This window comes from Limulus polyphemus, unplaced genomic scaffold (assembly GCF_000517525.1).
Source record: "Limulus polyphemus unplaced genomic scaffold, Limulus_polyphemus-2.1.2 Scaffold473, whole genome shotgun sequence".
Taxonomy (NCBI): Eukaryota; Metazoa; Arthropoda; class Merostomata; order Xiphosura; family Limulidae; genus Limulus; species Limulus polyphemus.
In genome coordinates this window covers 183,630-204,991 of record NW_013666083.1, presented here as the reverse complement: position 1 = coordinate 204,991, position 21,362 = coordinate 183,630, and the positions used below count along the sequence as shown (strand labels likewise).

Below are 21,362 nucleotides of genomic sequence, written 5' to 3'. Positions count from 1 at the left end.
GCGACCTCCCACCAATCCAAACAGCTCCCCAAACCATCAAGCTGAAACCACCATGCTTCACAGTTGGCTGTAATCTGTTGAGCCAAAACTCTTGGTGAGGCATTCTCCAGACCCATATCCTTCAACTGTCCGAAAAATTGGGCGAATTCTGATTCGTCTGAGAACAATATGGTTTTCCAAATGTTCAGAGGCTTGGTCATCATATCACTTGCTCACTTCTTTCGTCTGACTATGTTGGCAGGTCTTAATAAGGGCTTCCGTCTAGTTGCTCTGCAATGATAACCCAATCTGTGGAGAATCCGTTGAACAGATTTCGGGCTCATCCCACTAACTTTGGCTACTTCTGCAGTCGTTAATCTGGGATCCATTTCGATGCTTCTCTTGACAGCCCTTTTTGTCCTCTCCGATGTACCAGGACGACCCGGACGCTGCTCAGTTGTTTGCTTGCCGTGTTTCCTGAACTGCACGATGATTCTGTTGACTGTCGAAAGCGGGACTCCCAAATTCTGCGAAATTTGCCGCTGACTTATTCCACCATCTGCTTGACCAAGTATCCTTCCTCTAACAAAATCTGACAATTCGAGAGAACCTTGAGTTCTAGGCATGTTGTAGCACAATATAATTAGTGTGCGGACCATTTTGATTTATATAGTGCTCTGTGAACACAAAGTAGTTAGCATAAATCAGTTAAATGACGAAAAATTAGGTGTCTATTTATTTTTGACCACTCAGTGCACAAACAAAAATCGATTGAAATCATTAATATTTGTATGTGAAAAAAAAATTAACCTAACCATAAAACATACTTGAATCCAAATAAAACTTGCAATTTCATCTCAGATTGTTTTAATTCTAATGAATTAGGTACACTATGAAGTTAACAAAAACAACATCACATGACCGTATAAAACAATCTACTTTAGAAAAATATGGTCAAACTATAAGATGACTTCGCTATCTGTAAGCGCGAACAGAAACAAATTTTGTCGTTTAATTAACGAGAAACTTTTGTATGTAGAAATATACCCCTAGGGTTAGCTATAGAATTGGCTCGAAAATACACTGAAACATCATTTAATCAAATACAAAATACTCCTTTCTTGATAAATTGTTCTATAATATATTTCATAAGTATACGACAAACAAGACTGTAAAAAATGGATTTTGTTTATTCTAAGTTATTCAGTGAAATCATACAAGCAGTAGATTGTTCTTAGCACGTACATATGTTGGATAAAGTCAACTTTCATTTCTTACGTTATATTATTAAAATATTTTGACAAGCACTAGTTCTCAATTCTGCTGGATACATTTTCTCCAAATGTGGTTTAATAAATGGCTGTAAGTTTAGTTTCTCTGGCCATCTTTCATGTAGAAACAGCTGATGAATTTGAGGCATGGCTGAAAGCTTATTAACTTTGGCTTATGAACTTTTGTCAACTTGAAATATTTGTGTATTATCTTAATAACAGTACTAGAAGATATACATAGCTTCAATGAGTCGAATGGTTCTCTTTCGTCAATAAAGCAGAGTAAGGTATTGCTAAGGATTGGCGTAGAAGTGAGGTCTGAGTCCTTCCTGTCTTTAACTTCTGTTGTAGATATTTGTTTCGCTTCCATGAATAAAACCGAAGGCCTTCTTCTTCGTAAAGTTTACCCTTTATTTCTACTAGTTCTCAATTCTAATGGATATATTTTCTCCAAATATGGTTTAATGGATAGCTGTGATTTTAGTTTCTCTGTCAATCTTTCACGCGGAAACAGCTGCTAATTTTAAGATACAGCTAAAAACTTATGAAATGTTGGCTTATGAGCTTTTGTCAACTTGAAATATTTGTTTGGTATCTTATTAACAGCACTGGAAGATATACATAGCTTCAATGAGTCGAATGGTTCTCTTTCGTAAATATATCTGAGTAAGGTATTGCTAAAGAATGACGTAGAAAATAAGCTGTGGGACCTTTCTGCCTTTAACTTCTGCTGTGGATTTTTGTTTCACTTCCATGAAGAATACCAAAGACTTTCTTTGTAAAGTTGTTCCCTTTTTTCTACGTCGTTTAACAATCTCCTCTTATGAGTAAGATTCCTCGAAAAGAATTATGAAATACTTCTCCAGTTATAAGTCTGCTATATGATCAAAATTCGTTAAGAATCAAATATGACTAGGTTTTTCATTTATGACGACATACCGCTGGATTAACATATAATCTTTGTTTGAAAGTGTAATTAATTAATCTTCCATACATTGTTCATTTCTTAATCCTAGAACTCTCTTATATTTATTTTCTAATTTCCAATTCAAGATAAAATTTCATCGTGAAAACAAAGCAAAGCGAGCTTTACAATTTACAACTTCTTTAAATTGCAAATTCACACTAGTGTAATATTTTATGTGTTAACATATACAAAATCAAAACGTAATTTAAATAACTGTGATTATATTTCGTGATCTAGGTTATTATCGGACAAGTTTTATATATGTTAGTTTTTATGCACATTTTAAGACATGAAATATAATGAGCTAGGTATCTTTATTATATTATTAGCTTTGTATAATTTGCTATAATGCAGAGGATTTGAAAATGAGAATTATGATAATCTCCTTAGAAAAGACTAACCAAATGATAATATTTCATCGTAATCTGAACGGAATATTTTGATGTTTCTGCTTATGAGATTATACTTGTCTGCTTGTACAACTACTGAACAAGAAGGTATTAGATTGACTTTCTAAGCCTTCTCTATTTCTGTTTTAAGTACACTTAAATTCTGGCAATCAAGCTCCTGAACAGCTGTAAAGGCCATCAGAACGAACGCAATAACTTTATTGACCAATGTATTCCCGCAACTTGTATTCATGGTCAGATACACAAGAGCGACCGACCAGTCCACGTTTTACAAAAGTCTAAATGGTTGTGAATCATAACACAAGTTGATTACTTATAACGAAAAATAACTTGTGTTTAAATCCTTACAAGAAAAAAAAAAAACGCCTAAACAAAAATTTAAAGTGTAGATAACGAACGTGGCGTCTGAACAAGTTATCATACGAAATTCAGTACAAGTTACTTCCAAATTATTAAACGGAAAATTCAACAATTAGGAAGCTGATTTTAACTTTAACTATTTGCTATCAATTGTAGGGAGAGTACAAAAATGATTTCATTTAAAAACTAATTAGAAATTAGCTTTATGAACCTAGCATTCGTCTACAGTTCCTGGATTACACTTTAGAAATTATTGCATCCTTAGACAGAGAAGAAATAGCTATTATTATAGTAATACATTTCATATTTCTACTTGGATTACGTGCTCAAGAATTAGAAAATAAATCATCCCTTCTCTCAATCACAATATATTTTGGTATAAAATTATGTTATTAAGCAAACACTTCAATTTGTTTTAAGAATATCATAATTCAACGGAAATAAGTACAAACAGTAACGACTACAATGAAGTAGCATTTGAATTATATTTCATATCAAGACCATCTTACATGTATATATAAGTAAAAATCACTGTTACTTTAATTTAGTTTGTATCCAGATGAGCAAAGGAATTTTCACCCTGATGGCGCCAACAAAAGAGTCCATCTACGACACCTTCGCTTCTTATACCAACACTTTTCACATGCCCTTTGTCAGCCCTGCATTCCCTCAGTTGTCTGCCGAACGTCCTTGTCATTACGGTGTCAGCATGAGACCAAACTATCTCCGAGCTATCATCGATGTCATCAAACATTACCAATGGAAACATATCATTTATCTGTACGACTCAGATGACGGTAAGTAATATACTTTACGGCTAACAATTTTTCATTGTACGCTGAGTTGCTAACTTTGAATGTAGACGGTTTCTTTTATATTTATGGTACAGGCAACAGTGGTACTGCATAAAGTTTTAAAATCTGAGACAGTCATAGTAAAACTTGAATATTAACATGTCAACAGCTTTTCTTGAAAGTGTAAATGGTCCTTTTCTAACGACGTTCTCTGTATATGGATGAATTCAAAGTACAAAACAAAGGGAAATGTGAGACCGTGAGCTACTCTTTCAGAAGATCGAGTGTTCACTAATTGGTTCTAGTTGAGAAGAGGTACAGAGCTATTTATACAATGGATTGTTGGTTACATCAAGGGTAAATATTGGCTGCTCTAGGTTTCATTTGTTTTTATTTTGAGTAAACTGTTACTATTTGTACAATAGTCTGTTGGTTACACGAAGAGAAAATATTGGCTGCTCTAAGTTGCGTTTGCTTTGATTTTAAGTAAACTGTTACTACTGTATTTATACAATGGTTTGTTTGTTACATGAAGAGAAAATATTGACTACTCTAAGTTGCGTTTGCTTTGATTTTAAGTAAACTGTTACTACTGTATTTATACAATGGTTTGTTTGTTACATGAAGAGAAAATATTGACTACTCTAAGTTGCGTTTGCTTTGATTTTAAGTAAACTGTTACTACTGTATTTATACAATGGTTTGTTTGTTACATGAAGAGAAAATATTGACTACTCTAAGATGCGTTTATTTTGATTTTGATATCATAACAATACTAAGTTAGTAGCCAAGAGGCTCTTATTGCACATGACAGGTAAGAGTGATTCTACGTATCTGTAAAACAGCGTTTTTGAGTCACCGCCCTGTAGTACTGATAACACACAAAGAAGTATGAAACGACACAATAAACCAATACTGTTTTGGGCATATTGGTGTTGAAATTTAATTTCGTTGCGATTTTTATGTGTCAAATTCAAATATATTTAATTTGATTTACTATCGTTATGATTATACATTGTGAAGGCTTAAATCTTTGACTTAAGCTGACGTGATTCATCACGTTCCGTTTATTAAAGTGGACGACATCGGTACGACTACATACGTCTTTTAAAACTCATAGATTGTAAACAAATATGTTGAAGCTCACAAACAAGACTTAAATGTTTGACTTAAGCTGACGTGATTCATCACGTTCCGTTTACTAAAGTGGACGACATCGGTACGACTACATCCGTCTTCTAAAACTCATATTGTAAACAAATATGTTGAAGCTCACAAACAAGACTTAAATCTTTGACTTAAGCTGACGTGATTCATCACGTTCCGTTTATTAAAGTGGACGACATCGGTAGGACTACATCCGTCTTTTAAAACTCAGATTGTAAACAAATATGTTGAAGCTCACAAACAAGACTTTGAATCATAAAGAATATATCTCCAATGATTGTTTTTCCAATATGCTATATAACAGATGTCAAAAGTTTCCAGTTGTTAAATAAAAATTACAAACGCTAGAATGTTTACTCTACCACAGAGAATCAGTTTTATACTACTTTGTTATTATTATAGAACGTTAAATGGCTCAGTGCTTAAAGTATTTCGAACTGCAAGTAAAGTCCTGATTTTCGGGCAAAGCTACTTGAAGGCTATCTGTGCTAGCAGTCCTTAATTTAGCAGTGAAAGACTAGAGGGAAGACAGCTAGTCATCACAACTCACTGCCAACTTTTGGGCTACTCTTTTACCAACGAATAATGATTTTGACTGTCACATTATAACGCCCCTACGGCTGAAAGGGCGAGCATGTTTGGTGGGACGGGGATTCGAACCCGCGACCCTCAGATTGCAAGTCAAGCGCCCTAACCATCTGGCCATCAGGTATACACCATTTTAATATGATATGATAAGAATTACTCACAGTAAATGTAGCTGGAAGAGGTGTTTCAGGGAGAATAATCTTAAATGATAAACGTAATTTTCTAAACTTTTTATGATAACATTCTAAGAGCTAACTATAACAATTAATATAGTATAAATAATTATTTTAGATTCATCAAAAGTAAAACATATTATTACCAGATCTGAAAACCACAATGTCTCTGTTATCAATCTTCAAATTACAGTGAGCTTGTGTTAGACTGTATTATTCTCTGAAACATAACTTTTAAATCTAAACTGTGCTCCACAGCAGTTTGCTATAATATGTTTCGATAAAAAATTTAGAAAAAACGACCTTTACACTCCATATATATATATATAATAATATTTTTTATATACTTTAACCAACATTTCACCTTTGCTTCCTCAGGGTTAATACACACAACTATTTGATATTAGAATATGTCTAAAAATATTTAGTCACATTTTTATCTAGAGTTTACACTATTCCAATAAAGAACTAACTATTCATTTAATTGGGAATAATGAAATAATACTCTATATTAACTTTATTTGTTTTGTTGCTAAGTGCAAAGCTAAACAAAGGGTTATTTATACGTGTTGTGGTCGCCACTGTATCAAAATCCGGTTTTTAGCGTTATAAGTTCTGAGCCACTAAAATATCAATAATTATAACTCAAGTACAATAAAACAAAGCGTAACAAAATGGTAAGATATCGTTCTATGAACAAGCTGTAATATAAATATTGTTTTACAGTTTCAAAACGCACACAAAATTTGCAATAATGCTAATAATAGCAATAAAAAGAAAAATTTGGATCTTAACAATAGCCGAGACCTCTTTGACGAAAGTCACCCAGGAGATAGCATTAAGTCTACGGACTTTCAACCCTTAAATCTGGGATTCGATTCCCCATAGTAGACAAAGCAGTTATCTCAATGTGGCTTTGTTCTAAAACAAACACGTCTTTGCCGAAGACATTAAAGTTGGAGTAAAACCATTGTATTTTAAATTATCAAAATAAATAATAGACAATTTTTATTTATCTATAAAGTTTTAACGTAAGTTAAATACATAGATTTTAATTTCTTTAAAATAGTATATCATATTAATTTAAATTAATAACTCGAGCACTACCCAAGAAACATGAGCTTTTTATGCAACTTCTTCATTTGCAATAACTGATTACATTATATTTCAAAGACAGTTTCCGAAATAAATAAATAAAATCATGTTTATTTGTTTGCAGTTAAGCACAAAAATATACAATGGGCTATCCGTACTGTGCTCATCAAAGGTATCGAAAACCGCTATTTTAATGTTGTAAGTCTGCGGACTTACCGTTGAGCCAATGGGAGTGTGTGTGCAAAATTATGTAAAAAAAACAACAACTGAGAAACGTTTTGTTAACTTCCATATTTCGCTTCTTTTACTTATCCAGTTCAATAAAAAAATATTCCTCAGTTGTTTTTCTCAGTAACACAGTTTATTTTTAAGTCCAAATATCTCATAACATAACTTACATAATATTTTTGTTTGTTGGTAGGCACAAAGCTAAACATTGATAGCTGTGTCCACCATGGGTATCGAAATCCAGTTTTTGGAGTTATCAACTTTCAGATTGGGCCACTGGGGGTGGGGCTCATGATACAGTAAGAGTACATTTCCTACAGCAAGTGCAACTCTTAAACTTAGTGATTTATATATAGCTTTAACTTTTAATAGCAAATTGTGATTTGGATAGCAACGTGGAACAATAATAGAGCCCCCATTCCCCCAGTGGCTCAGCGGTAAGTCTACGGACTTATAGCATTAAAAATCGGTTTTCGATACCTGTGATGAGCAGAGCACAGATATCCCATTGTGCAGCTTTGTTCTTAACTTGAAACAAAACAATAGAAGAAAAAATAAAATGTTCAAGTAACCTTTGAATTACAGATTTCATAACAAATACTACCTCCATTCAAAGCTGAACTTCGCTTCCTTATAAATCTTCATTATTTCAGTGTAATACAATTCAGTATTTGTTTTTAGTAGCTCAAACTTTTTAATGGTAAGCTCATTTTTAAAAAGAATTAGCCAACAATTTCACAAAATTTACAAATAAGTAACAAAAGAATATATATTTGAAGGGCTGAGTGGCTAGCGTACTAGTCTGTGTATTTCAAGTTCTATGTTCGCGTCCCGTTATAACTAAAAAATCACCATCCTCTAATTAGGTAGTGGGTGCATTACGAAAATGACTACGAAATTCCATTATTCGATGTGACAAGAGTAACCACAGAGATTGAGTTAGGTGGTGTTGACTGTTTACCTCACCTCTAGTCTATCTCTTAAAGAGTAGGGACAGATAGCGCAGGAGTAGTTCTGCATTAAATTCAACAAACAAACTACATTTGAAATCTTGAACCCCCCCGATGGGACAGCAATAAGTTTACAAAGTTACAACGCTAAAATCCGGGGCTAGATTCCCTGTGTTGGACACAGCAGATAGCCCAATGTGGCTTTGCTCTAAAAGAAACGGACTAACGAATTAAATCCTGAATAGAATTAGAAATATTTTATAAATAAGTTTTGTCAATCCATGAAAACGTGTTAATAATTTGGTACAAAGTCTGTTTGAAAACTTTTTAATGATAATTATTTAGCTTAAGGTACTAATGAAATATAATCTCTGCTGTGATGTTTGAAATAAGATAGAACTTAACTAAATCTTCTAACAGTATCATTAGTTACTACAAATAATCACATGTAGTCATAAATGACAATAACGGTTTTTTACTTTTGTTAAATATTTCGTAATTTTAGACTGTTTCAGATAAGGAAAAAATTAAAAAAAAACTTTTTTAGCGATCATTTTAAAGAGCAAAAACATCCTCAAAATTATGTGAGTAAATTGCAGGCATTCACTTATATTTACCATCTTTTAAAAACAGTTGAGAAAAATAGGAATGCTTTTGTTTATCTGTTGGTTTGCTAAAATTTCAATATACCTTTCGCGAGCTCAACTCCTTTCATCATACATGCTTGCCATTTCAGCCATGAGGGCATTATAATATAACGGTCAATCTCACTTTTCGTTGTGAAATAGTAGCCCTGAAGTTGGCGGTGGGAGGTGTTGACTAGATGACTCCCCGTAGTCAATCACTTCTAGATTAGGGATTGGTAGCGCAGATAGCCCTCGGATAGCTTTGCGCGAAACTTCAGAAACAATATAAACAAAGAAGATGATTTAATGTTAAACAATACATCTTGTTTAACACGATGCGAGTTCATAAATATGAATTATGATCGTTACAGTCCATAAGATTCTGAAGAAGTGAAAATCAAAGTACGAGTCAAAATATTTTTATCCGCCGATAGACTGAAAGTTCTGACTTTTTAAATATATATTTTTTTCATTTTAACTTGTATCTTTTTACTGAGGAATTTGTCCCGGGCTTTTTATAGTAATCAGATTGTTTAAAGACACAAATATGCTATAAAAAATCATAAGTTATTTCGGAAGACAGTCTATTTAATCTACATTCAGTTAAAAAACTTTCACCGTATAACTTTTTATACAGTCTGCTATGAAGGCTTCCAAAACCTTTAAACACGTTTAAAGCTAATAAAACAAAGACCTTTTTCTAAAAACGCTATTGTGCTTTAAAAACAAGCACAACATAAATATCAAGATGACTATAGTAATTTACGATATATGGTTTTGAGTTAAATCACGTTAAAAACATAACCAACTTAAAACATTTACCCTACATGACCAGTATAAAAGAAAAAAACTGTCAGGGAGACATTACTATTACTATTATTTACTAGCATTTTCTACAACCTGTAATCACCTTTACCAAGGGAGAATCAGATAAAATTAAGTAAAAATCATGAGCTGAAAACAGATTGTCAAAAGTATTCATAAAACATATGAGACTCGAGAAGTACTTTTAATACGCTATTCGCAAACAATGATAAGCATTACAAGTACAATGATATTAAGTTTTCATTAATGTAGAGCAGACTTTTAATAGGCAATTAGTAAAGTTTCCTGCAGCTATAAAAAGAATATTTTAAACTATTTTTGTCTATGAATAAATAAGTACAATTTGTATGAAAGTTATTTTTCTTAAACTAAGTTTTGCTAGGTCTATCCAGTTTCATCAGGTAGCAAACTTTGAATGAAAATCCTTAAAGGACTGAATAAAGAATGTAGTGTTAAAAATATAGGCCTAACACGTGTGTTTAGTGATAAATGCAATTAATTTAGAAGAAAATGTACAATAGTTCGAAACTATTAGTACTTATTATGATATCATTAGTAATTACGCAAATAAACAACATGTAATAGAAGTCAATAATATAATAAATAATTTTTTATATATTTACTTGTTTAGTTGTAAATGTAAAATATTTTTAAGCTTTTATGAGACGATGTAAAAAACTGTAGACCATCGATCTGCTTTAACAGATAAGTTGATAATATTTACGTTGTTTTTGAAAGAGAAAATGATCAAATACAATTTATAAATTATCCATAGAGATAACATGAATAATGACTTTTTCTGGATACATTGGTGTTAATCAAACGTGTAAGTTATAAAACGGAAGATTTGTACTTCTGGTGTTTGGAAATTGAACTAATTAATGTTATAATTCTTTAATATTATTGAAGCAAAGTGTTAAGGAACACTATTAAACTTACGCAACCAAAGTTTATATGATCGTCGATTTTAATTCTTGTTTTAACTAAATAATATTTACTTTATAGCAATTGTATAGTAATTTCTGTGCACCGAAATATTATTTTTCACTACAACGTAGTGTATAGCTATTGTCATGACGGTTTCAGTTGTGAAAAGCGTTTGACACAAAGTATTTTGATACAGTACTTCAAAAACGGATACGGTTATACAAAATAGTTAATTGTTATATATCAAAACACCTCAGCGTTTGATCAATGTTTGCTACCTATATCCGGAAAGTTATAGTAGTTGCTTCGCTAAAAATACAAGTAACTATCTTATCGTACTTTAGCCTTTATAAACTGTTTTACTTATTTCACTAAAATAAGCATTGGAACTCTACAGTCAAATATTAAATATATTTTAAATAATTTCTTTGAGATAAATCTAATTTATTTCACGGTTGAAAAACTTCATCTTTTGTAGCAAAACAAACTCAAAACAGATTTAATATTTTAAGAAAAAAATTAGTAAAACGACTGCACATTTTGAAACACAGTAAATTTAAATTGTACCGTCAAATTCACATTATCTGGCTACAACTGTGTGAACGCAGTTTCATGTATATTTACAAAATAAACAAAATCTTTCAACCTTCTGTCTTTTATGATAAATCATATGTTTTCATATATCGAGTAATGGTACGAATAGTTTTAAACTTCAGTAATTATGATTTCTGTATTGTTTGATACAATTTATGTTTTTCTGGAATATAACTACTATTTATCCTGAACACAGATACATATTATACACTATTATGTTCATGCAAATTAAATGTGATATTTTATTGAAATCATTATTTTACTATCAATTAATAATATTAACAAATTACAATTACATTTACTAGAGAAGCTCTCTTCAGTGAAACTATTAAAGGCAACACTACGATACAGAGAAAAACATTTGGAGTTATAATGTGTACTAGCCATAATAGGAGTTATATTTGTTGATTATGTTATTACTTTTATGGAATTAGAGTTTTACGTCATTCAATTTAAACTAGACAGAAAACTCTAAAGAAGTGTCTTAATGGTCAAGTTATCAACACATCCTGTATTAGCTGAGGTTATGGAACATCTTTCCATTCACATCAGTTGAAATCGTTTATATACAAAAAACAAACAAAAAAACGATTTTACGCTCTTGTCGTCACTAACTTAACTGGAACATCTTTCATATCAAAGAATGTCAGTGCGAACTGCTTTCTGACTTTTCAAGTAAAGATTTTTTATCATTCACCCCCCCTCGCCTCAATCTTTCCTATCGTTTCATTTCTAGTCAAAAAAGTAAAGCAACATTATCAGACTTTGGCTTTTGGTTACACTGTAGTGTCACTGCGTAACGAAGGCAGTTGTTGAAGAAAAGAGATAGAGGAGGTAAGCTCAACAAGACGGGTTTCTGTGTTATCAGAGGTGATATTGATTTTCAATTTGTAACCCTCAGACCTGGCATGTCCACCACCAATAGTGTTACCGGTGCTCCGCCTTCCTCTATTAACCAGTTTGCTGCTAGTCGAAATACGCAGACAAGGAAGAATGACAATTTAAAGGAATGCTACTAATATATATAACGATAAAAGATAAGCTCCTAATGTGTTAAGGCCACACAACTTAGGAAGTAAGATGGAAAACTTGTTTAGAGAGTACTACCATAAGTAACAATCTTTGATCAACAGAAAATATTTTACCTTTTTCTTTGATTTATTATTACAAAAATCAACAACACTATACCCATAATTATACTAAAAACATAAAATGTATATCTTCAGTACATGTGTATTTGTATATCTTCAGTACATGTGTATTTGCACAGGGTGGCAGACAGAACTAAATGTATATCTTCAGTACATGTGTATTTGCACAGGGTGACAGACAGAACTAAATATATATCTTCAGTACATGTGTATTTGCACAGGGTGGCAGACAGAAATACAGGCATATGATTTAAAAAAATATGAAACCAAGACACTAAGCGTATCCTAAGTTATGCTGTTAACTAATATTTTTTATGCAGTTCAGGTTGAACAAATTTATTTAACTCTTATTTCTTGACAAAATCAAATATCAGTAAAACATTTTCGTATACACATTTAAATAATGAGAACTAATAAGAAAATAAAATTATATACGAAAATACCTGATAAAGATTATAAATAAAGTGTTGTTATTTTTGGCCCTGTCATGCTATTTTTATGGGAAATAGATTTGCAAACATGAAATGGTAGTGGCAAGCATGATTAAAAAGCGAAATGTGCTTGAAATCTGAAACATTAAAAATATACATTTCACAGTACTTTTACTTTCAACTCTCATCTAAAAAATTTATATTTTCAGATTCCATTGTATAAAATTTACTATAACAACAAGTACCAATTGTGAATGTGTGTAATATCATCAGTCTGACAAAATCGTAAATTAAAAATTAAGGACAGCAACAATATATTATTTTTGGAATATTTATTATCATACATCCTAAGTTACAAAACTGTAAATAAGTATGTTGCAATAGTAACTTTCTTTATTAAGTTTGAAAAATCAAGAACCATTTATATTCCTAGCTTCAAAACTTTTATTACGTTTCATGTTAATTACGGGTTGAAATACTTATTGTTAGAAGCTACCCTGTATGTTTAAATCAAAATTTTCTAACATAACAAGATATTTTACTTACAAATTTTGTAATCTTGGTGACACTTATATGTTTAAAGACATCTACTTAGTATATATATTGCTTATACATATACACAGTTTTCAGATGAAGCATTTTTGTTAAATTATTCTCTGTAACACTTCGTTATATTGTATGATCAGTATCGTCAAAACATTTTGTGAAAAAATGATGAAAACAGGATACTCTGATGATTCTAAAACATTGCTATTAAGATCGAGAGCTTAGTTCAATAACAACACCGTTAATAGTTATTAAGATGTTAGTTAGACTGCAAAATCCATGAAAATATTATTTTTGTAAATTTAATTACCCCTCACGCCCGTGAGAATATTTCGACAAGAAGACCAAATCAAATTTCCTATAAAATCTCAGAATTTTTAGTTTTAAAACTTATTAGAAAGTCCAAATTTTACTACATACTTGGAAAACGTAAGAGCTCTTTTTATTTAAAACATATTTTTTCATTAAATGATATATGTGTCAATGATTGAAATGATAATGTTTTTCACGACATCATTTTACATTAAAAGAAATTGCTTTTATTTCATTACATTTTAGCAGTTTTTGCGATGTGCAAAAGTTCTTCATTTTTTATTTTATTTCAAAGGCTTAGCTTATGAAGTTTATAACTTACTCATAACAAATAATTTTATTTACTTATTTTTGCTTAAAAGAGCATAAATATACCATGAAAATTCTTACGTGAAAAGTTTAAGCCTGAAACTGAAGGAAAATAATTGCTGTGGTAGAATAATTCATAATTAATCAAAGTGAATTAGTTGTTTTTAAAATACCACTTAGCCGTTAAAGTCATGATTCTTTGACACAAGTTGCAAAACATAAAGTCGATATACATATTGAAAGTTTTACGTGTTAAATCAGTGCATAAAACTGACATTATTAATAAAGCCCCCAGTAGCTCAGCAGTAAGTCTGAAGGCTTATATCGCTAAAAACCGGGTTTCAATACCCTTGGTGGGCACAACACAGATACCCCATTGTGTAGCTTTATGCCTATTAACAAACAAACATTATTAAAAAGTAAACAAATGATTCTGGAAGAAGACTTATGTTTTAATATATAAGCAAGTAATGGTAATCCACTGATGAAGAGAATAATATATTGATATTCCTTCCTGTTAGAAGTTTGTACATTAAGCTTTCTAACGAAATATTGAAATATTCAAGTAATAATAAAAACTTATTTTTCAAAATTGATTTCAGTCATTTTCACAAAATCGAATGTCATCCACGAAAGATCATTAAACAATTATGCTATATAATTGTGCACTATATCATGCTAATAGTGTTAATAGATGAATGAATACGTTTTATATATTTCAATACGAAAATTTTTCACTAAGGTCACAACGTTTATTGATCTCGAATACTTTTGTCAGCATGCTGCACCTAGTGGGTCATCGACAAGTCTGAAGGCTTATAACGCTAAAAACCACGTTCAATACTCGTGAGCATACTTATCAAGTAATCAAAAAAATTTGACTGTGAAATAATAACAAAAATAAAATGTTTGCATATGTTTTTTTCAGGTTTCTTTATTTTCGAATAATCGCTCAAAGCTAATAATATACTATGGGGAAGGCAGCTAGTTAACAGTACCCACTGCCAACTCCTTAGGTTTTACTGTCCGACCGAACAGTGGAATCTTAATTTTGTCCATGTAACGTATCCACATCCCCAATGTTTAACTTCAAATCTTAATGCTGCTCTTCCAAAGCTACAAAAATATATTTATTTCACTTATTTTGTAGTTAATATTTAGTAAGGGTATAAAATATTATTCATTGAGAGGTATTATATGATTTGCAATTAATTATTTACTGCTAGTAAAACTAAACATAATTGTAATTCTGGAAAAAAATCTTAATAAGAGTTTCATGAAATACTTAGACTGCTACAAATAAACTTTTCGATAGGCGTAGGTTTACTACAGAATAAATACATTTGATCGTTTTCATAAATACGTTTTGCCCAAAACATTAGTTTATAAAACCTTGACGCCAGAAATTTAATATCAAAAATATATATTTTTTTATACTCCTGAATTAACAGGAGACCAAAACCTTCTTGAGAATCTGACCTGGAAAACAAACAAAACAAGAAAAACGTTATCCAGAGATTTTACGTTTAGTTGTACACGCCGTTGAAAAAGGTGTGGATGTTTTTTAGCGCATAGCTACACAAGCCTTACTCTGTCCACAGGATAAATCGAGCCCCAGATTTCAGCGTTGTAAGTCCGTAAACTTACCGCTACAACACTAATCGGTTAAAACGTGTATACAACGCACTTTTTCACTTGTAACACTAACTACTGATAGAAACTATATTAATTTATTAGCAAAAGTTTTACTCAGCAATTAAATATCGTTTTATTGAATTTTGAAGTCAAAATATAAATCTCTTGTCTTCATTCATAAGAAACAGCGAAAGAAAATGACGAAATAATTGCAGTAGATGTGTTATTTGGTATTTGAATGCACAAAGGTTCTATAATGTATAGTCGGTACTGTGCATTTAAAGTAACTAAAACGGTTATATAACTAGCCTAGACTACTATTATATGAGGTTAGTTACGTAGAAAAAACAACAAAATAATCGTAGAAACGAGCCAAATAGACTTTTCATTAACTTTATTCCGGAAATTCAAACACACGTAGGGTGCGCTGAGCATACTAGATGTTAGAACCAAGTGTTATTATGGATAGATAAATATTGTTTTATTGGTAGTTTAGACAGCGTAGACATTGTAAGATTAAGATATGTAACTGGCTGTCCATGCCTTGTTTCTTGAATGGGACAACTATGTCACTGTGTCTACTCAGTGCGTTTGCTTGTAGTTAAGCACAAAGCTATCTGTGCTATGCCTGCCACGGGAATCGAAACCCAGTTTCTAGCGTTATAATTCCGCAGACATGCCGCTGTGCCACAGGGAAAGGAGGGTATGTGAGAAGTAGAACAACATTGGTACAAGAAGTATTTTATAGAAATCGACTTAATAAAAGAAGAAATTAAAAGCATAATGATTTATCTTTCAAAGCCTGTTAGAATTTGAATTATATGTTAAGTGTATCGTTAGATTTTATTGTATGGACGGCTCATGATATGAACGAACGAGACCTAAAAGGTTTTACATATATTACATTGATATAAAACTATTTTTTGACATTCAATAAAAATTACACTTCAATTTCATTTTCATACCAAAATAAACATGTGTTAATGAAATCTTAAATACTTCAAGGAATATTCCCTTCAAACGCCTCCTCTTATTCGCATGGTATTTGAAGGCAGTTACAAGCGTCTTTTACCCGTAATATTACGATATATCATATACGAAATGTATAGCCTCAATCACGTGCTTGATCGAGTAGTACAAGCAGTGTGTTCCTTGTTTTGGAGCACAAAGCAGGCGGTAGGCCAATGAAAACTTGAGTTAATGGCCCCTGCATAACAGTTCAGCAAAGATGACTGTAGAAAGTAGCGCGTTTCTATAGTAGCTATGGAGTCTCGTGTTCGCAAAGATTTCTTCTCGTTGGCTGATCTTCCATCGTTACCAACTCGGCCAGAATTTATAGCTTTAACTCTGTTCGTTCTGAGCTATAGAATACTACATTCGTACCCCCTGGCCCATAAAACAAAATTGTTTTTGGAATGTTTATGGTCTAGAAGTTAAAGTGATTACTGTCCAAAAGAAAGGCTGGGATTTTTATACAGGCTTTTAGAAAATTGATACATTTTAACCTATAGTGATATATATGTGAATCGCAATTTGTTCATGCATAATTATTTGCAAAAAAAAATGTTACGAACAAATATTTCTACTTGCTATTACAAAAGTATTTGCATTTGTGTTAATTACTTAAGTCATTTACTGCATTTGATATATGTTTAACTATTTATACAATTCTTCAGATTATATTGTTTCATTAAGCAATATATACATATTTATCTATCAAATTTTGTCTGGTTTGAGTTTTGTGAGGAATTTCAAGTTTTGCAAATTCGTTCATGACACACTTTGACCTGACATCGGACTTTTAAGTTGAAAAAATATGAGTACAAGAAAAAAATGACAGCGGAAGAACAAAAGTAAAAAACATTGGACAACAAGCAACATGATATTCGTTTAAGACTTTGAAAACTCTACAATATACGTAATAAATTGTAATGTTTTCTAACATTTTCAAAATCTTTTCAGTTCAATGAAATAACAATTTATAATTTTTATTTCGAGAGAGGATGGTATCGATGCAACATCAAACGATATTGTTCATATCATATTAAATTAGTAATTTCAAATACTTTTCCAACTTCTGAAGCCGTGATCCAAAGCAAAAGTGATATTTTTTCGGCATTCTATTATAAATCAAAAGAAAAAATCATGAAAATCCAATACGAAAGAAAGTTCAGCTTTTATTAGACTATATATTTGTTCAGATTGTTACAATTGATGTTATTTTCAGTTTTTGTTTTACATTTAAGAAAGGTCTAAAATATTGTTAATTGTCTTCATTTTTTTATTACAGATAAAACCAATATATGAAAGAGGAAATTTTAGCTATGACTTTCCATGTACACTATAAATTTTTGTTACACTTTACCCTAGAGTAAGAAACTATACCCAGATCTGTCCACATTTGTTCACAGCTCCTTCACTTAAAATTGTTCAGCTCGAATTTCGATGTGTTAGTACATCCTATTTCTATGTTCCACATAGAGTAATGTTATTTGTGTTGATTGAATAATGTGTAAAGTATCAAGTACTCCAGTAAAGTCATACTATTTGTGTTGGGTAAATAATAGATAAAGTATCAAGTGTTCCACGTAAAATCATTTTTTTGTGTTGATTGAATAATATATAAAGTATCAAATGCTCCACGTAAAGTCATGTTATTTGTGTTGGTTGAATAATATTATAAAGTATCAAGTGTTCCACGAAGAGGTATGTTATTTGTGTAGTTGAGTAGTATATAACGTATCAAGTGGTCCACGTACACTTATGTCATTTATGTTAGTAGAATAATATATAAAGTATTCAAAAAATGCGTTGATTAAGAAGTAAGCTTCAAACACTATGATGCAAATAAAGATTACAAACATACAATAAATGTTCTGGCTATTTATTGTTATTGAAATGATTACAATATTAACAATGTAAGGATTTAAAAGAAATTGAAAACTAATTCAAAACGCTGTAAGAAAATTGAGTGGTGTAGTTACCATTGAATTATTAGTAAAAAAACCTCAAAATATTTTCTAAAACATGTGAAACATCCAAAATTATCCAACTCTGAAAAAAACAACAACACTAAAACAATATATATATATATCCATAATGCAAAATGCTCGGTGAAAGAAATCTACAGACTAAAGACTGTTAAATGTTAACCTAAGATATTCTCAGATTAGAAAGAATATTGGATCCAAACAACGAATATGATGAATCAAAAATAAAATAATTTAATTTGGAAACATAAAACCATAATGGAAAACTACTTAATATTAACTAAACAGTTGTTGGCGGTGTATTATTATTATTATTATCATTCTTAAGGAAAATTAATTTATTCCTGTGAAACGTTCTAGACTTTATCTGTATATAATGTGGTTTATTAATCTGGTTTTACAATCTCTCTTTTCTATTTTTTAGCTGTGAGCAGCTACTTATTAAAACCACGTGCCTACGAATTGGTGTAACATTCCATTAGAGAACACCCTAGCAATGATCATCGCTAATTACAATATAATATTGATATCTGTGTAAAGTAAAAAAAAAAGATAAATAAGCTTCTGCGTTACGAGAATTCTGCAGCTTTTAATTGGCAAATGTGGCTAAATAGAGAAGGAAAGAGAGCAGAAGTCTGCCTCTTCCCTTTCGTTCCTGCTATTCTTTATCAGGAAAAAGGATGGGCGGGAACGGTTAAAATAATGAGCCTTCTACTCCGCTGTTACACAACACGTAGATACTATATGTTGTGTGTATTGGCACGTCATAAATGAGGGATAAAAGCCCTCTAGATAACACACAAAAGACCAGGATCGATATAGGTCTCGCGCCATTTGCAGTGTTACATAGACCCCTCGCTCCACATACATCCTGCCGCTCTTGTCTTCAACATGATGCTCTTTTGTCGAGTTTCTCGTGCCTTTATGTTGGCGTTGCTATGGTCTGGTTTCTACAAAAGTACTACTATTCAGCGTTGTCATCTATATTTCATTTCGGATCAAGTCTTTTAGTGTTACCATAGCAACTTGATTACTTTTTAACTTGCGCTTTGCTTTTATTTTTCTTAATACAATGACAATTTATAAAGATAACTGATATAATTTTATAGAAAATCTTATATTATTAGAAATATGTTACCTTTTTTTTTCTTGGCTAACAATTAAGCCGATGGATGTAAATAAATTATAATATATTCATAACAATCATACCTAATAACCTGAATGTAAGTCTTTAGAGTAGACGAACTTTTGGTTATGTTCATTTGCATTTTGGTTCATAAAAGTCGTTATTCGTTAATCGCTTTCCATTTTTATTGAATTAAAAAGGTAATCTCTTACAAGGTCAAATGAGACTTTTTTAAATTTACTTGAATTATCTATCTAACCATCTGTTTGTACTGTTTTAGCTTGGTAGTTTAGCAACTGAAATACTACGTTGTGTAAAGGAAATATTTTGCCTGTCGAAGTGTCTTTACTGTAATGCAGCTAGCTTATAATGTAACAAATACATAATAGTTAGGATATTAGGGGAAAAAACTCGTGCTTCACGTACGAAACATTTTTTGGTTGTGGTATTTTGTATTTGAATGCACAAAGTTTATAAAATGTAAAGGCAGTGTTGAGTATTTAAAGTAATTAAAACAGTTTAGCAACAGTTTAGACTAATCATATATAAGGTTAGGTACGTGGAGTTTTTGAACGAATCTGATGGCCGAGCGGAGCGTCTCAATGACTGTGAGGTTAAACCTGTTCAACAACAAGTGATTACCACTAAACACTTCTAGCCGAATGGTCTGATCAAAAATGACAAACCGATCGACTTATCTAGTAAGAGACTCCAGATATAGAGCAAGTATTAAAACTCAACAGGGTGACGTACTATAAGTGTTTATAAACAAATTAAAACATTCACACACAAAACCTTAATACATAAACATTGATGTCCGAGATAGAGCTCTAAAAGATGACAGACCCATTTCTCAAATACATTTTCCTTTGAAATTCATAATACTATCTACACTCACCCCTCCCTCAGGAAATATAGTAACGTCGTCCGTACTTTCCTACTGCTAATTTCATTTTTGCATACTAAAGCTTCCCATGCACTTACGGTGACGTCGTTCGTACATCCCTACGCCTAATTTCATTTTTGCATTGTTTAATGAAACTTAAAAAGCTTCCCATGCACATGTTACTATTTCAATTATGTGAATAAACATTTTAATATTGCAGAGTTCTCGGAAAGATATGTTATAAAATGATACATACAGTACTGTGTAAAAGTGTTAGGACAAGAGAATATTTTGTCATTCTTTCCATTTCATGGGGCTAATTCTTCCATGTTATTACAGAATGTAAATTTCAACACTATGGTAATGTTTCATTAATCCCTGTTGACAACTGAATGAGCCAGGGTGAGAATACTTATCATTCTTTAGAATTCCCATATACTTGTACCATGTAATAAATGTCTGAAATAATTGTCATGGTATCCCATGCAGTGTCTTAACTATATAGAAAGAAGCTAGCAAGTAGTTAGCAGATGGTACAGGTATAAACTAGAAAAAATCAACTTAATAGCAGTACACAAATAAACCTTGATAAAAACAGTGTTTAACACTATATATTAAGTTTTTCTTTGTCATGCCATGGCCCAAAAAAGCATAAAAAATTGTCAGTAGAGCAGAGAGTTCGCATAAAAGCTTTACTTGGTGCTGGTTGGAGTCTCCGACAAATTGCTGCAGACTAGAAATGCTCCCCAAACACTGTCAAGTACACCATAGATCGTGAAACCGAGGCAGATAAATTTTGAAATAGGAAAGGAAGAAGTAGAACACCTAATTCAATGATACTGATGTTAAGTACCTTCGTTTGTGCAGCCTTCGGAACAAAAGGAAGACTGCCACTGATTTCAAGCATGAGATAAACAACAATGTACCAAATGACGGAAAAGTGTCCAGATCTACTGTATCAAGATAACTCAACGAGAATGGAATATTTGGTCGTGTAGCAATTAAAAAACGTTTACTTTGAT

The 21,362-nt window shown here is 31.5% G+C and overlaps 1 protein-coding gene across 2 annotated transcripts in view; it reads left to right on the top strand.

The window, feature by feature from the left end:
• The window catches only part of LOC106458491 (glutamate receptor 1-like), a 162,552-nt gene that overhangs the window by 56,688 nt on the left and 84,502 nt on the right, over window positions 1–21,362 (top strand). For both annotated transcript variants that reach the window (XM_022384719.1, XM_013918011.2), the window contains exon 3: window positions 3,536–3,784. In XM_022384719.1, the coding sequence (XP_022240427.1) occupies window positions 3,536–3,784 (249 nt within the window). The remainder of the gene's footprint in view (window positions 1–3,535; window positions 3,785–21,362) is intronic.